Raw genomic sequence first — 17,823 nt, forward strand, 5'->3', positions numbered from 1 at the left:
TTTACATTTCAATTAGAAGCCTAATGTGTTTGTTTTACGTACATTATATCTCTTTCTTTGTATCCCCCCTGCATTGTTCCCGAAGAAGTTACTTATTTTCTGTTTTGTTGCTCGAAGGTCCTCATCCTTCCTGTGAATCTAGAAAACTTGGCAACAGCGTGCCCCGAGTTCGCGCGCCGGGAAACTTGGCAGCTTTCGGTTGTTCGACCAGGGCGCGAGCGTCGGGCGTGCGCGCACTGCAGAGGATAGCGGACCGCGTCAGGAGCCCCTAAACACCCACCCCCATCCCCAAACCCACCCCCGCATCATCCCCGACTCGGGCCCGCGCCGCGGCGAGCCTTTCAGTGCGTGCTTTGACTCCATTCATCGATCACTGGCGCGGCCGCCCGCTTTCGCGCCTACCGCAGCTCGACCACGCATCTACAGCACCGCGACATCCCCGTATATACACAGTATATACACCGCATCTTGTATATACCCCGGTCATCGAATATGGCCGACAACACCTGAGGCTTGAATTTCGTGCCTGGTTTATAGTGTAAAAAGTGCGCGATTACACGGTTCGCTATCTCATTTTTTACCCCTCTCCTCAGGAGCCTGGCTATTATGTACAAAGATACATACCCTTTTGCAGTATGTATCTAGATTTTTGAGGTACATAGGTATGGAGGTACAAACATCACCTGATGCTCAAATTTAATGTTTAGGTGATCGTGTGAAAAGTGCGCGAGTACATTTTTGCTTCATTTTATTTGATACACTTTTTCGAGGTAATAGGTTTTGTACAAATTAAATCGCGCTGAAGCTTTCTACATCGTTAAACCGTTAACTTATGACGAGAAACACTCGAGACTCGAATTCAAGGCCTGGTCATCAAACTGGGAGGCTTTAACTCCTTTGCATGACTGAACTGCTCATACGGCGTGGTAAAAAAAATCACTAGTCCGTAAAGCGCCTGCAATTTTTAGGGTAGACAATTTGCACGGTCCCGAAGCAAGAATAGTTGTTTCATTGCATTCTTTTTACAAAAGGCCCCTGTCAATACTTTCCTATGAATTAAGACTCAATAACTTAGCTGCATATTCCCTTAAAATTACTCTTTCAAGTCCGAGTGCGGAGATTCTATATTGCGGAAACTTTACATTGAAAGCTTTCCACTGAACTTTTTAATATTGAAAGGGACTTTACGAAAAACCGATCTAATCAAATGTTTGACTAATAGAATATGAATTGTGACAAGCGCTGAATTTTAGATTTCATGTTTCGTTTTAAATATTTTAAAAATAATGCACACGAGAGGGCTAAACGATCACAAAAATCACAAATTTCGATCGATTTTAAAAGCAACACAACTCTCCTATCTTAGTTGTATCTTTACATCTGAGCATATGGATTGTTAACATTTACTTGCACAAATTAATATTGTAAAAAATCGATTTCCCACCTTAGACTAGTAGGCAGCACGTCAAACACTAGACCATCACTGCCGTGCTGAGGAAGAACGTTGTATGAACCTTCAGGCATTGCCTAATTTCCTTTGATAAAACACGACTTTCCTGGTAAACCCATGAACATTTATCTTCCAATTTTTGAGATAATTTTGTTCGCAATTCCACTGAAATTTTCTGCAAATTTTAAGGAAAAATTTTCAAACCATTTCCTCAATAATGAACATTTTATCGACAGAAATTTGTCAACTCTCGAATGTTTGTACGGCGTTCTTCCTCAGCACAGCAGAATAGGTCAGGGGTCAATGGAAGTGATAAATTCTCTTGGAACTGACACGTTGGTCCACTGAAACAAATTCCACGAGGCCGTAATTTCTGAGAATTCGGATGCTTGTAGCGCTATGCCATGGATAAGTGTATACATGCACTACTAGATAAAAGCTAGGAAAATTGTCGATAAAAAGAAAATTAAATAAATATAACCAACTCTGGAGCGACAACGAGTCTTGTAAGCATTAGCCGATCCAGCCAATACCAATTACACGAGGCAAAGGTCAAAGTATCCTGAGACCATAATACTACCATGCCAAGGAAAACCGCCATATTAGCCTTTAGACGTTGCCAAATTTCCCTCAATAAAATCAAATTTACTGGGAAACTTGTGAAAATTTGTCTTCAAATTTTTCAGAAAATTTTGATTGCGATTTGGTCTAAAAGAACTGAAATTTTCGAGGAAAAATATTCATGACTCTTTTCAAAAATACATATTTTATTGGAGGAAATTTGGCACTCTCGGATTTTCCTTCCCTAGTACGGCAGAATAGTGGAACAACCAAGTTCTAATTTTTGCCTCTTTTTTTCATTAGTCGCTAACTGTGCGGTAGAATTGCGATCGAGGTTTTACACGTGACGCACATGATGCGACTTAACCTCGAATCAGCGGAATTCCTCAGCTGATGACAGAAGGGTGGATATCACTGGTGATGCTCGAAAGGACGGTGATTTTGCTGAAATGACGGATAGTGTTGTGCGATTGCGAACGGGAAGTGCGATGATTTCTGCGAGGAATCCTCGGGTTTGCTTGTGATGTTGAGCGTTGCCGATGAGGAACGCGCGGGTGTTTTATCGTGGGTGTGTAATTTGACGTGTGCTGAGTTGATGGAACTTCACGTTGAAAGTACACGTCATTCACAAGGCTGAGAAGCGCCGAAGGAGCACATTCTACTTGCCAAATATTCATTATACTCGGGGGAAGCGCACTTTACGGATAGCAGTGAAACATGATCCTAGGTAAGTGCTTCGATTACACAGGAACACTTAACACAGTCTTTTAAAATGTTGCTTCTCAAAAGGAAAACGCCGTATGTACATCCGAATGTTGCCTGGATTCCCTGATAAAATACAACATTTCTGGAAAATTTGCGACATTTTCCCTTGAGCTTTTCAGACGCTTTCTCCTGCAGTTCAATATTAGGAGTGCACATCACAGGTGAAACTAACAAACCACGTATCTCGGTTTGCAACGTTGCAGACTTCCTGACGTCATTCTTGATATTAAATGGAGAACTACTCAACGTCAATGGAAAGTACGAGTATTTATGCTAAAAGGAACTATGTTGCATGCAAATTCTATGCGCATAGTTCCTTTCAGCATAAATACATCCAATGAGTCAGTTCTGCTGGTCACAGAATCGTGTTTTGATGCTTGATTCGTGTAGAACAGCTTGCAATAATAAGATCTGTCTTAACAGCAACTTTCTACGTTCAATATTAGCCGAGATATCGCCCAATGAAAAGTCGAGGTTTCAACGTCATCCACCGCTGTAATGACACCTTGGTTTCTTTCACCTTGCTCTCATCCGAGTTTTTTGTTGAGCAACCACTGCAAAGACGCGTCACATCGACTGATGAAAGGAAGGTGGAAGAAACCAAGGGTGTCACTATCGCGGTGTATGACGTCAAAAACTCGACTTTTCAAGGGGCGATGTCTTGGTTAATATTGAACGTAGAAAGTCGCTGTTTAGACGAATCTTTATATTTGTATCTGATCTACAAGAATCAAGTATCAAAACACGGTTTTTTGACCAGCGCAACTGACCCATCCTTGAAAACTTTCGTGATTTTTCCTCTCCGTACGAGGCAAATTCTGAGAAAGTTTGAAGGAGTGCTCTGGAAAAAAAACACATTGGATCTAGAGTCCAGACTCTTGAAAACATTGACAAGAAAAAGGACTCTTGATTCAATCAGATTTAAGCTTAAATCAAAAGGATATCCGCTCGAATTAAGAGGCTTGATTTAAGTTTAAATCTGATTGAATCAAGAGTGTTTTATCTTGTCAATATTTTGAAGAGTCTGGACTCTAGATCCAATGTGTTTTTTTTCCTGTGTGTGGTGATTTGTTCTGTCTTAAAAAAATAATGCGGGAGCAGAGATTTTTAAACACCAGAAACGAGATACGTGGTTTTGGGAGTTTCATTATTGACTTAGGTTATAAGGGATTCATTTCGTTACATTCTCTAAAAGAACAAAAATGTGGCAACATTCGAATGTTAATACGGCGTTCTTCCTTAGTACGGCAAAATGGCCCGTTGCGCGTGTAAATCCACACTGTCCAACGGGCAAGCTTGGCAGCCTGCCCAATGGACCGTGTGAACTCACCCTCACAGAAAGAACCTTCTTTATCTGCTTTTACGCGCCTCAAATGGAGGCAAAAATTATTGAGCTCCAACCTTATTGACGATGCCATTCGGGCAAAAATACCGTGATCCTCGCAATTTTCAACATTATTGATTAGTTTTGCTTCGATTTACGCTATGAAAATGGCATTTTGGGAAACACGGTAGATGACGCCATTCTTAACTCTGGTGTAAACTATGGTCCCGAAGAATGATAAAAATCTCCGATGCGGCCATTTCCCTTGATTAGCGCCTTGGATAAGAATGAAATTGGTTCGAAACGTCAGTATTTTCCGCTAGCTTTGTTCGTCATGGGCCAACTTCCCCTCACACCCTATTTTCCGAACGGGACTCACTATTTCCTGCGAACCTCCATGATGGGTCCTTTTTGTAGAAAATATTTTTTGAGAATTACGAATGAAAAACGTATCCGGTTTCTTCTGAGAATTAAACGTATTAAGATAATTATGGGATGCTCCAATTGAGATTCGATTTCATAAGAATTTAGAGTTCGAACAGTTTTTTGGGTGCTTTTGTAGTTCAGTTATCGATTCACAAGTCCATCGAGGAAAAAAGTTTAGTTATATAAATCGTACAATGATTAAATTAGTAAGCCCCATAAAATCGACAGTATTTTTCTATCTTGCCCAAAAACTTATGATATACGCATCAAAATTCAAAATTACCACCCTCCAAACATCCATCCTTGAAGGCTCTGAGGATCCAAAAGTAACAACCGAAATTTTGAAGCTTTTTAAGTGAGTGCTCGTAAATCTTAAAATTCAATGTAAATTCCTGGTCTTCAACGTAAATAGCCCATAGTTTTTGATCGTCGTAATTAAATAACCAATTATATATGAGGCCCATACTTCAATAGAAAAGTTATATAAACTATCAGTGTACGATTTCTATCGGCTGTAAATTTTGGTTTTTCAAAGCGAACTTTCTATCTATGTGGACATATACTCTCCGCTCAAATAATCGAGCTGTGGAGAGTTTGGTTGTATGAGCCAGTGGCGGTTTTGCAAGTCGGCAATACTATTTTTCCTCCATTTAAAACCAATAAAAATATCGATTTTAGGTGAGGCAAGCTGCCTCACCACGAATCGATTGTTTTACATACATTTAAATGGAGGAAAAAACAATGTTACCTATTCTCAAGAATCGCCACTGGTACAAGCCGGAAGTTCAGTTTGACGCATTAGACGGATACACCGAATGTTCGATGTAGAGAGGCCTCTTTTATGGATGTATGACAGAACTTTTTCCTTGGTGCATGAGTATTGGAGACAGAGTGAACTTATACACAAGTGAAGAGGTCAGCGTCGAAACTTAAACCTAGCTTCTGATGAGCCTTGAAGCTTACGAAAATGCTAACTTTCCGGGGTTTATCAGATACTGGACGAGGTAGGTTTCAACCTCGGCCGATTCCGGTAACGGATCGCGGCGGAATGGAAATACATCTTCCGGTTAAAGCTGTCCAAGTTTAGTGGGTCATTGTGCCGGCAACGGCAGAGGCGGCGAGAGATATACTTTACACTCCGCAGCGTTGCCAACAAGTGTAATTTTTCGGAATTTCCTCTGGTAGTAGGTCAATTGGACGTATTTATGCTAAAAGAAACTGGAGACGTGTGGGAAAGATGGGGTGTGCTCGTGCAAGCTGCAGAGGGATCAATGTAAAAGTGGGCGTGATTCCTATTGGAAAAATGGAGAAGTGGGATTTGATATTAAATCAATAGGCACTAAGCGCCAAAATATGTTAACTCATGAGCCATGGGCATATGACAAGAGTGTTGTGGGCAGGGCTCATGAGTTGAAGACCCAGATCTGCGGATCGTCGTCTTCATCTCTGACGTCACTGGCGCTTTATGATTCCCATTCATTCTTACGGTCCGAGAACTAAAGAGCACACTCCTTCTATTTCCTGTGTCTCTGGTTTCTTTTAGCATATATACGTCCAATTGGACTACATGTTCCGAGAGAGAACTAAAATACGTTTTCAGCCCATCTAGAAAATCACATACCTATCTACACAGAAAAACTGATAGTACCTTATGAAGTTCCCTAAGAGAGCCAGAAATATTAGTTTCTTATTGCCAATTGTGGTCATATTGTGCCAGGCATACAGACTTGTTTTAGGAGGGTTCATTCTCAAAGATCAGCAAAAAATGACGAGATCCGTATGTCATCCAAGTTCTTGTATTCAATAGTAACATTGATATCGCGCTTCAAAAATCACGGTGAATGACGTCATCCATCACGATGATGCGTACCCTGATTTCTTCCCACCCGGTTTTTAAAGGAATATCATGCTGAGCAATCAGCAGGAATGTGTAATGAGCAGTCAACGTATCCATTCTGGAAGAAACTATAGTCTATGGTATCGTAGTGGTTGACGTAAATTACAGTGGCGTGGCTTGCTTTGCGATATATCGATTGATCTGCCATTCAAACCCATGGAATCGGATCAAGAAACAGGCGTTCGCAACGAACACCTTAATAATCGATTCTTTACCATAGCTTCAAATGGGGACAAATCGATTCATGCTTCGTCACTGGTTAGTTACAGTTTTTTTTTCGAAGGACGATAAGTCTGCTACACTCGTATTGGACGTATTTTGAATGAGTCATATTATTTTGTGGTAGTTGGTGAGTTTTGATCATTCGAATTTTATTGCACTCTTGACCTAATACAGAAAAAGGTGAATTTCGCATCTCAGCTGACAACGCTGGTGCTAAAGCTTTGGCATGGGTTCAAGACTCGGTCGACTGGAGGGGAGGAGAGATGCCGAATACCCTGCTACCGCTTCTTAATTTCGTCCACTGAGATCAATAGACAAAACTTCCCGGTTAAAAAATTGGGAATCATTTGTTTCTAACCTGATTTTCAGGGAGTCTCAGGGAACAAACTTATCAGACTTATCCGCAGACCCGTCGCTGCCAGGCGAGTCCTATAGATAGTCCGAAGGAGTTTCATGCCATTTTGCGGAGTGCACTTCATTGAAAAGCCCTTTGGCACTAACGTTGCTCATTTTGGTCGTATGGTTATGCTCAAAATATTCGTATCACGAGCGCTCTGACCCCCTTTTTTTATTTTTTGTCACACTGAAAAAAAAAATTGCTAAAATACAATGACAAATCACCAAATTAGTAAAATCAACCCGGTGTTCTTAATCTATTTTGATGAGTTGTCACCTTTTTTCACTATTTCATGTGTTGATTTTAGCAGTTTTTTTTTCAGTGCACTGTTCGTCTGATCGATCTACTGGGTCGATTTCCATGATTTTTGTGACTATCGACAGTTCGTAGTTCCAAGATGAGCTCGCTTTACTTCGATTCTGGAAAATGACCCTGAATTTTTTATTTTACGCTATGCAGTTGTGAATTCTCCCATTTAAAGAATGTGCATGTTCATTTTTTGTTACAGTTTGCTCTGAAAATGCCCTGTTAGACTCTTAGGTTCCCTACTTTACCTCCGAATGCACATTGACATGCACCTGCACCTGTTTGCATTTGACGATGTCTGAGTGCCCCAATGCACCTGACGTGACGGCGGGGTTTTTTTCTCATACCTTCGACAAGCGCTTTTCAAAGTGCCACATATTAATGAGTTTCAAATGTCTCCACAAAAAATTGAGTCCATACACTGAAAAAAAAATTCTCGGCGTTTTTACCAAGGTCCGTTGGTACCTTTACCATCTCAATTTTTTTACCAATTATTGGTAATTTTACCAAGACAGACTGTTAAGTTTACCTAAAAACCGGTATTTTTACTGTTTTTTTCAGGTAAGAATACCACTTTTATTGGTAATCAATTCCCGGTAACTTTGCCATTTTATCTCGGTAATTCTACCATGGTCGATAAAAAATATTGGCGTTTTTACCAAGGTCCAGTGAAGTTACCGAGAAAGTTCAATAATTTTACCGAGATTTCTCGGTAAAATTACCAATTCCATGGATGGTAATTCTACCAAGAAAAAACTGGGATCAAATAGAACCCTGAATTCTTGGTAATTTTACCCTTTTCTTAGTGAATACACCGAGATTTTTTTTTCAGTGTATAACCGCAAGAATCTGCATTGCAAATATTCCAAAAACCCAAACTTACAAAATTTTAACGTAAGTTCCTTCCATCCAAATCCTTCGCGTATCATACTCGCTATCATCAAATTACCTACAGTCTGCGATAATACCGGAACTATCGCAACGTACGAATGCATGCATATTGATGCAACACAATGCCTGAATGCCCTGATATACCTGCCGTAAGGGGAGCAGGTGAGCGGTGGCTGGAAAATAATTTCATTATCGGCCGTTTAGTTAACGACGATGGCGTGGCGTTTCGGATGAAAATTAGCCGGCGATCTACCGGCCGCCACCGCCGGGGCTGTGGCCCGTCGATTCCGGCATAATAACTTACTAGATGTTAATTACGCTAATGTGCCTAACGCGTTAATTACACCACGATTGTCGTCGTTTGTGCCGTATGAACCCGCGGTGCGCGTATCGGCGTAGATGCCGGATGGTGCGGTAAATAGGGGCATCCGTGAAGGCTGGGATAGGATCCCCTGCTAAAAATGATGAGTAGGCTATTCAGAATTCGCCGACTCACATGAGTAGAACTTCTCGCTCGTATGAGTAGAAATCCTACTCATATCACTAGAATATTCTACTCATAAGAGTAGAAAAGTTCAACTCACATAAATTCGATTTTTTTCATTTTTCAGAAGTGCTGTTTCTGACAAGGAGACACCGACATGATGTGTAAATTTGAAAAATAAAAACATTTTGTACTTGAAATTTTTTTGATGCGGTGACTAGTTTCTGAGATATCGGACAGGGTAGATTCAACGCTGAACTCATGTGAGTTGAAATCTCTGGTCATATGAGTTGGAATCTCTAGTCATATGAGTTGGCGAAAACTGAATAGAGACATTCTGCTCATATGAGTTAAATTCTATTCATAAAAGTTGAAATTCTATTCATATGAGTTGAAATTCTATTCATATGAATTGAAATCCTATTCATACGACTTTGATTTTCTACTAGTTTGTACTCACCATTTTTAGCAGGGTTGCGCGAATGCTCCTTTTTTTACCTTCTTGGAGTTGCGTAGGATTGCGCGAATGTATCTGATGCTAAAAACCCACATGTTTGCTCAAATATTCAATATTCAACGAGGAAGCGTTAATCCAACAACCTTGGTAGTTTGTGATAGATAACTACATCGCAGACAACTGTTTATCCCCCCCCCCCCCTCCTTTACGGGCATGTCTCTCTTCGATGGATAGCCCTCAAAGCACGAATTGCCCAGAGAGTTTTCACAGAGATATAAAGAGTGAGCTAGGGGCATGAGGCCGCCAACGACTGAAAAAACACACGTAAAAAATCGTAGAACAACTCTGATTGCAACGTTACCCTTTTTCATGTTTTCTTTTCAATGAATTTTTTTAAAAAGCTACACATAGTTTTTCTCCAAAATTTCCGCTTATTTACCTAAATGATAATAATCTAAAATGATAATAAAATGATAATAATGATAATAAAATAATCGGAAAATCCAATGCGATATTTTCGTTCATTCTATTTTATTTTAATGTAACGAACAAACAAAATTAAATATCATCCGCATTTTGGAGTCGCTACAATGAGGATACTTATTTTCCCTGTAATTATGGTAAACACTGGAGCAGAAAGTTAAGAATGATAACACGCAGTCCTACTGCATTCCTACATTCTCGTAGGCGGTAATGTGCGTTCACGCCAACTGACCGACTATACTGCGTTTGGCGCAATGCGAGAAGTATTCATGCAGTCTTGTAGGCGCTATTGTGGGCTTTACGCCGACCGCACCGTTTGAAGCAATGCGTGAAGTATTCCTGAAGTCTTACAGGCGCTAATGTACGTTTAACGCCGGCCGCACTGTGTTTGGTGCGATTATTCGAACTATAATGATGAACTATGAGAATAATGATTGATTTGACCAAATCTTCAGCAGTGTTGTTAGAATCAGAATCCTACATTGCAGCGTGTAAATGTCGATATTCATTTCCCACTTTGTCAACACTGTCAGGCACGGGTCACACCAGCAATTTCGAGCTCTCCCTTAAGCGGACCATGCACGGCAGGACAGAGTATTCATAAACTTGGAGACTCCCATGCCTGGTACTTAACGGGAGACGAGGAGTGAAAGCTGAAAGAGCTTTTGATCTGTTGAAGCGGCCATGTTTTCATGCGTTTATTTCTCTCAACTTTTAAGTACGAAAAGGAGGCGCGTACGCTCGGAAAAATAAACAGAGCCTTTTAAAAAGAGCCATGTCGTATTTATAATGAGCCTTTTGAATAGTTTCCATAGCTAATTTCTCTTCAAACTTTACGTGTGATGCACCTGACACGTGGGATGAACCTTTTTGTCTCTTAAGTTTCTACAGTGCTGTGAGCACTTTCGTTAAAAAGGATGTTATACAGGCCTGAGGGTCAATTATTGAAATTGATAGACAAAGCTATTGACAAAGAAGGCATGAGGAATATGGAGAGATCCTATTGGTGGAAGCGGGTGGTTGCGATGAACAAAAGAGGGAGGTAATAGACTAATTATCGGAAATGCAGCAGAGACCCTATACTTAGTCCATAATTTGCTTCCTTAGTCTATTGACACCACACATTTCAACCAATAGGATCGCTCCATACTCCCAATGCCTTATTTGTCTATAGATTTGCCTATCAATTTCAATAATCAGCCCATAGGTCAAATAAAGTCTTGTGGACTATGGTAGCAAGAGACAAGCAAGAGAATTGCTATGTGGCCTTCAGATTATGTAGAGTACTATCCAGTTGGCAGATACTTCACTACTATCTAATCTAAAGTTTAAATGAATCTATATCTACCAGTGGACTGATTGAACCATTTACCATTAAAACTGATAGGCAAATTAGGTACAGCGAGAAAATGGAGCTATCCTGTAGGTGAAAGCGGGTGGTTGCATTAGACAAAGGAGCTAAGTAATATACTAACTAAAGGCAACCTACAACTGACCCGTAAGTTACTCCATCATTTCCCTTTTTGTCTGTAAGAATCACCCGTTGGTGATAAACGCGCTAGGATCCTTCACATCTAGGCGATTATCCTCAATTTTGTCCCAATTTTATCTCTATATATAATCGCGTTAGATAAAATCTAAATTTTATCTCAATTTATCATTTTTTTAGTTTGATAATATTGCGATAAATTACCGTCGATAAAATTGAGATTTTACTGCAAATTTATGTGATGAAATCGCAGTTTATCGCAATTTAATAATTGCAATTTTATAGGATAGATCCTATAATATTGCAATAAATCAACGTCGATAAAATTGTGATGCATTCTCCGATCAAATCGCAACTTATCACGGTCACTACTGCCGTGCTAAGGAAGAACGCAATATGAGCCTTCAGGCGTTGCCAAATTGTCTTTCATAAAACACAAATTTTCCGGTAAACTTAAGAACATTTTCCTCCAATTCTTCAGATCATTTTGCTCGCAATTCCACCGAAAAATACTGCAAATTTCAAGAGAAAATATTCATAACTTTCCTAAAAAATAAACATTTTATCGAAGGAAATGTGGCAACTCTCGAATGTTCTTACAGCGTTCTTCCTTAGCGCGGCAGTCTACTACTTGGGCTTGAGAGAAATCCTTACGTTATCCAGTTAGCCATTCAAATGTAGGGAAATCACATTTCATGACTATTCGGCAACAGAGCGGTGTAATTGATATCGTGCCAAAGCGGGAAACTATCATGACGGCCGTCGATACAGCACCGTCGAGCATGTCAACGAGAAATAGAAAAAAACTATCAGTTTATGCGGCGCTCAAGTCGATTCAAACCTGAGTCGGGTTGTTAACCCGTGTAATTAGGTAACTTTACTCGTAAATACTCACTAAAAGCTCCGATCAGATTCAAGTGTTGAACCGCGCCGGCCTTGTGCAATACGACTTCAACTGGACCAGGGTTGTCGACATGGGGATGGAATCAATTTTTTTACGCAAACTTATGTGAATTGAATCGTGTATTTTTTTACGCTGAAAGGAGGTATGTGAGAATTAATTAAATCAAAAGACACTTTAAAGCATCAAAATCTTACGCGATAAGCTCCTTTTGCTTTAATTGATTTTTGCATAGTTCATTTTAGTTTGACTAGCAAATAGTAAAATAAGATGCGTAGCAACAAAACTTTTCCGAAAAACCAAAAAGAAAAAACCCCTACTTCCCCTCATCCAATTTATTAGTTTTCGGGGATTTAAAAATCGGGGACAAGCCCCAGAAAATAATTTATAATTTTCCCGAAGCATTGAGTACAACACCTTTCAAATGAACCAACGCCCCTCGCAATTAGTACAGAGGTTAATTCACAATTTCATTCTATTTTTCAAAGTATACATTAGGGTGTCTTAAAATAAGGAAAAGTCGTTGACTAGGTGTATTTCGCGGTGCATTTACCGCAGTTGCATCCTGCTTTAATTGAGGCGGATGCGAAAAGGGCACTTCTCGGTTGCAGTGTTTCAGAGTCTACTCTAATATTTCATTCATTGTGAGGAAAGTGAATGCATCCATTTCACTAAAAATCTTACTGAATATTCCTCACGATTCTACAATTTCCTATGGAAAGAATGCTGGAAAAATTACCCATCAAATTCTTCTCCAAATGATTAATTAGCAACTGAGATTCTGAAACACCGCAATCGAAAAGTGCCCTTTTCGCATCCAGTGCCTCAATCGAAGGAATCACTTCATTTCAACGTGGTTTTCTAAGGGTGATATATCCGTCAATATTAGTCGTAGAAATTCAGCATTTGGACAAATTTTCAAACTTCATGCAGAACTGCTAGACTCTACCCCCAAAATTCAACTCTGTTATCAGTGCAATTTATTCATCATCTACTATAGAGAATATTTTCGGGTAGTTAATATACTTGTATAAATATAAATGATTGGACGCATTTCTGTCAAACAGAACCACAGACAGGTGGGAAAAAAGGGTGTGCTCGTTAGTCACGAGCGGTTACAATGAATAGAAATTATAAAGCACCAGTGACGTCAGCGGTGACGAAGGCACCGCCGCGGTTCGCCCGTCTTCCGATTCAGCTCATGAGCCCTGTCCACAACGCTCTTTTGCCATGCCCACGGCTCATGAGTGCCGTATTCAGTTGGCACTTAGTTCCGTTTGGTAGAATGCAAAATCCCGCTTTTTCCATTTGACCAAAGGGAATCACGCCCACTTTAGCATTGTTCCATATCAATCTTTCCAGCGGGCCGATTTTTGGAATTGATAGACAAAGCTATAGACGAAGAAGACAAAAGGGCATGGAAGGATCCTATTGGTGTAATCGGGTGATTGCAATGGACAAAGGAGGTAGGTAATAGACTAACGAACGGCAACCGGCGAGAGACCCTTTCGTTAGTCTATCATTTTCTCCCTTAGTTAAGGACCCACCCCCCAGGGGGGTTGGGTGGTTAAGAACCACCCATCTCAACCAATAGGATCGCTACATACTCCTCATGTATTCTTTGTCTATAGCTTTGTCTATTAATTTCAATAATCAGTCCGCACGGCACACATCATCTTTCCCACTCGTCTATAGTTCCGTTCAGCAGAAATTCGTCCGATTAGTTGTCGGGAAAGCAATTATGAATTCCGATAGTCATTTTTCTCACCATGAGGTGGCTTTTTTGTTTGTAATTATTCCATAAAAATAACGCGCGATATTGTTGTACGGCGTAACGCAAGACTATTAAGACTGGCCACTGGCGCAACATTAGAGAGAACTAGTTTTGCGTCACACAAGTCAACCCTCGTGGTGGTCGGAATGCAATCTGGTGCTGTTTAATGGGCGAACTAAGTTGACATCACAAACGGCGGTGCGCACTGGCCCATATATTATGCATGCACCTAATGTACCTCGTGGTATTACAATTTAACCCAATCTCGGCGCTCTCCTGAGCATTGGATCCACTAAGCCATTCTGTATCAAAGGTCAAACTGGCAAAACATGTATCTCGGTCGCGACACGGCAAAAAGTTTGCCTCGTTCTATTTCAGCGCTGAAAACAAACCTTCTTGCTTCGTGCAATGCACTGCAGTTTCTGAAGATTTTGCTCCACCTATCAAGGATATTCACGCCAAGAACGTCATCGAGTTTTCTTTCAAAATAGAAAGTGAATGTATATATTTTTAAAAATCGCAATTGCGAAAGGTTGAGAGTTTCATATTTCATCATGAGTATCGGAGGAAAGCGGAATAAGGTAGGGGAATAAGAGGAAATGACCCAAATGTCAGGGAAAAATTAAGTGCATAGAAATGGCGAAATTTTACATGCCGCTTGTTCGTCGTAGGGTTGCACAATGTTCAACTAATTATTTTCTCGCTTTTTCGTCTCAGAGGTCAATGATATCAGGAGGCAAGTTAATTCAAGATATATTTTTAATTGTCATGGCTCCGGGTTCTTTTTCGTTGCAAATAATGACGTGAATCATACTTTCGGTAAAAGAAAAAAAAAAAAAAAAAAAAAAAAAAAAAAAAAAAAACTCATATCCTCCTAAGACCCGAAGGCTTCATCATTTGTACAGTCCCCTAATCCTGAGTCTACTTTCAATTTTCGAATTTTTATTTCACACCGTCAAAAATCGGCAGAAAATTAATCTCCTTTTTGTAGCATGAAATAGAACATTAGAGCTGGCCAATGAATTATTCAATGGTGTCAGTGCAACGCCCCAGCGACACAAATTAGTACTTACTTGAAATGAAGAGTCGATTTGCCACTGGTTCTCTAGCACTACTAAAAAAATTGGCAAGACGTCTTGCCCTGGGGACTTAGGAAGATGTGTGCGGGGCTTTGGAGACAAGGTGCATAAGTGAGGTTTTTGCTATTTCGAGAAATTCGTGTTTGAAGTATTGAAATTACACGGATCCTTATGGCGGGAAGAAAGATTAAACTTACTTTTTGATGCTTAAAAATTGGACTTCGGGAGCGATTTTTTTTTTTTTACAGAATACGTATATCATTAATGTATCTACAGAATATTAATTTTACTCGAAATCGTTCATATCTCAATTTCTTAAAAAAAAACTGCACTTATGCACCTTATCCTTCAAGCTGCTCATATCAAGGTTTGTTCACTTTCGGTAAAAATTAACCTCAAGATTTGGATCTTAGATCGCTAAACCCCCAGAGAATTTCCCTGAGATTTGGTAACCCGGGCTCCTGATGAGAAATCAATGACGCCATCTCGCTGAGCCCAAGACGATATTATCCGTTGAAGCGTGGGAGTTTCACAAGGAGCCCATAATCTAAACTGCCCTGGTTAAATATTTACGGACCTAATTCCAGGCCCCGCTGCGCTGCGGGAACTGACCTTGTTGTGCTTGATTGAATAATTGACGGAGGACTGTGTTTGACTAATCGGCGATGATCGGTGCCGATGCGGTAGGCGTAAAGTTACGGATTGATGGTGAAATTTCGGAACCGTTTCAACACCAGCTAAGTTAATGACGGTAATGAGACATCTGTTCCAGGGATACCTTGAGCAGTCTACATGCAGGTTAGAACGGTGTTGCCTTTTAAATCATGATTTTGAAAGTTTTCTCACACTGCATGGGCCCGGGTTCTAAGCTCCAGTGGAAGGGAAAACTATTCTCTCCGGAGTGACAAGTATTTTATCCAGAGAGAATATTTTAACGGAGGCACAATCATTTTCTCCGGGGAAACTAGAAAACTATTCTATCGGGAGAGAAAACTATTCTCTCCGAAGTGACAAGTATTTTCTCCAGAGATAATATTCTCTCGGGAGGGACAACTATTCCCTCCGGAGTGATAACTATTCTCTCCGGAAAATTCGTTATTAGTTCGAAATTAGTTTTCTTTCCCGAGAAAATATCTTTCTCTCCCCAGGGAATAGTTTTCTCTCCTGCGAGGAATCTTTTCTCTCCCGAGAGAAAATCGCATAACAGTATTGTTCTCGCTTTGAAAGGTACAGCCAAGTACTACTTTTTTATATTTTTACAATTTTTAATTGTTTATCCAACTGAGGAAGGCTGACTTTTCAGCCGAAACGTTTTGGTGATATTTGCGTGAAAATTAGCCTTATTACCCGCTGTGTAATTTGATTTATTATTGTATAAATTCTCAAGGGCTGCGGAGTTTCAATCATTACTTAGGTTTTAGTTTATGTTGACATTTTTTTCCAGAGTCCCCCATAAAATAACCATAAAATACAACTCTTTATTAGTAACAATATTAACCATTAAAGAGATCAACGTGGGATCATGGTTTTCAACATGTTGTGTACGGTTGTTTTCAATTCGCCTTCAGCTGCATCCGCGGCAATTGTTGTTACGAATATGTTGTGCGTGCTGATCTCAGCTCAATACATACTTGACTCTTTGAAGGCGTTAAATGTGCGAAAGTAGAGCACTCTGTTGGAGAACAAAAGAAGTGAGATTGAACAAATCGATTAATCCCTACTTCGTTCGTTCTTCGACAGATTGCTCCACTTGTGCACAAAAAAACGCCTTCAGAGAGTCGAGTATGTAATGAGGTTTAATCAGCACGCACAACATATTCGTAACAACAATTGCTACAGACCCAGCAGAAGGCGAATTGTTCATTTAAAAAAAGAGTATGATAGGGAGACTGCATATAACGAAATGGTATGTATTCGTTCAAGATGAATCGAACGGAGAGTACAAATGGACGTATTTCTATCAAACGGAACTATGGGCATTATGACGTGAGCCCTGCTATGCACATATTCCTATGGGTCTCAGGGCTCATGTCTTAATGCACATAGTTCCGTTTGATAGAAATACGTCCAAATATGAACCGAGCAATAACAAACAAATAAAAAAGCTGATCAAAATCAATAGAAAACTTGCATTCACCATGAAAATTTCAAATTGCGGTATCTCGAAATTTTGATTTTGCGCGATTTTAAGTCCACACGTACTATAGACTTACCCTCTGCAAACCGTTTTTGGGAACATTTTTGTCGCATTTTTTTTTTTTTTTTTTTTTTTTTTTTTTGCTTCGAGACCACGAGACCACTGTGCCTAATGAGGTGCTATACACGAAAGGGAGCGCAAAGGAGATTTTAGAGAGTGATTTAGCTCCATCCTAACCTCCAAACCAAACGAAACCATTTACAACGCCTATGGTTTGGGGTGAAAAATGTCAAAATCGAGAATCACCGTTTCCAAGCGTTTCTTGACATCCTGAATGCATCCCCAAAATTATCAGAAAAGTTCATGAAATTCCACGCGAATTTTCATGAAATATTCCATCCCTCGTAACGACTTTGGACAAGGCTTTTATGGTGATTCAATTAATGGACGCTATATTTTGTGTCAGAACGACATGCGACATATCGCATCGATTGGTTCCATTTTTTCAGCTACTCGTCATTTTTCTCGAATTTCGAGATCGCAGTTCTATCGCCAGGAGACTAAAGAATTCACCTACCAATTTGGACAAACAAATTCAACGTAATAAAGGCGTGGTTTTTTTAGAGGAAAAATATCGCATTCGAGGTCTCAAAATTCGAGGAAAATCACGAGTAGCTGAAAAAATGGAACCAATCGATGCAATATATCGCATGTCGATCCGACATATAATATTGCGTCCATCGAATCACCTTAATATCCGAAACTGCGCCCAACCTGGCC

The 17,823-nt window shown here is 40.0% G+C and overlaps 1 protein-coding gene across 1 annotated transcript in view; it reads left to right on the plus strand.

Moving 5' to 3' along the window:
• Nucleotides 1–358: 358 nt before the first annotated feature.
• Nucleotides 359–17,823, plus strand: part of LOC109030132 (uncharacterized) — a 135,432-nt gene continuing 117,967 nt past the window's right edge. The window contains exons 1-2 of the mRNA XM_072303131.1: nucleotides 359–670; nucleotides 2,315–2,738. Of these exons, the coding sequence (XP_072159232.1) occupies nucleotides 2,729–2,738 (10 nt within the window). The 5' untranslated portion in view covers nucleotides 359–670; nucleotides 2,315–2,728. The remainder of the gene's footprint in view (nucleotides 671–2,314; nucleotides 2,739–17,823) is intronic.

The sequence above is a fragment of the Bemisia tabaci genome, chromosome 8 (genome assembly GCF_918797505.1).
Source record: "Bemisia tabaci chromosome 8, PGI_BMITA_v3".
NCBI lineage: Eukaryota > Metazoa > Arthropoda > Insecta > Hemiptera > Aleyrodidae > Bemisia > Bemisia tabaci.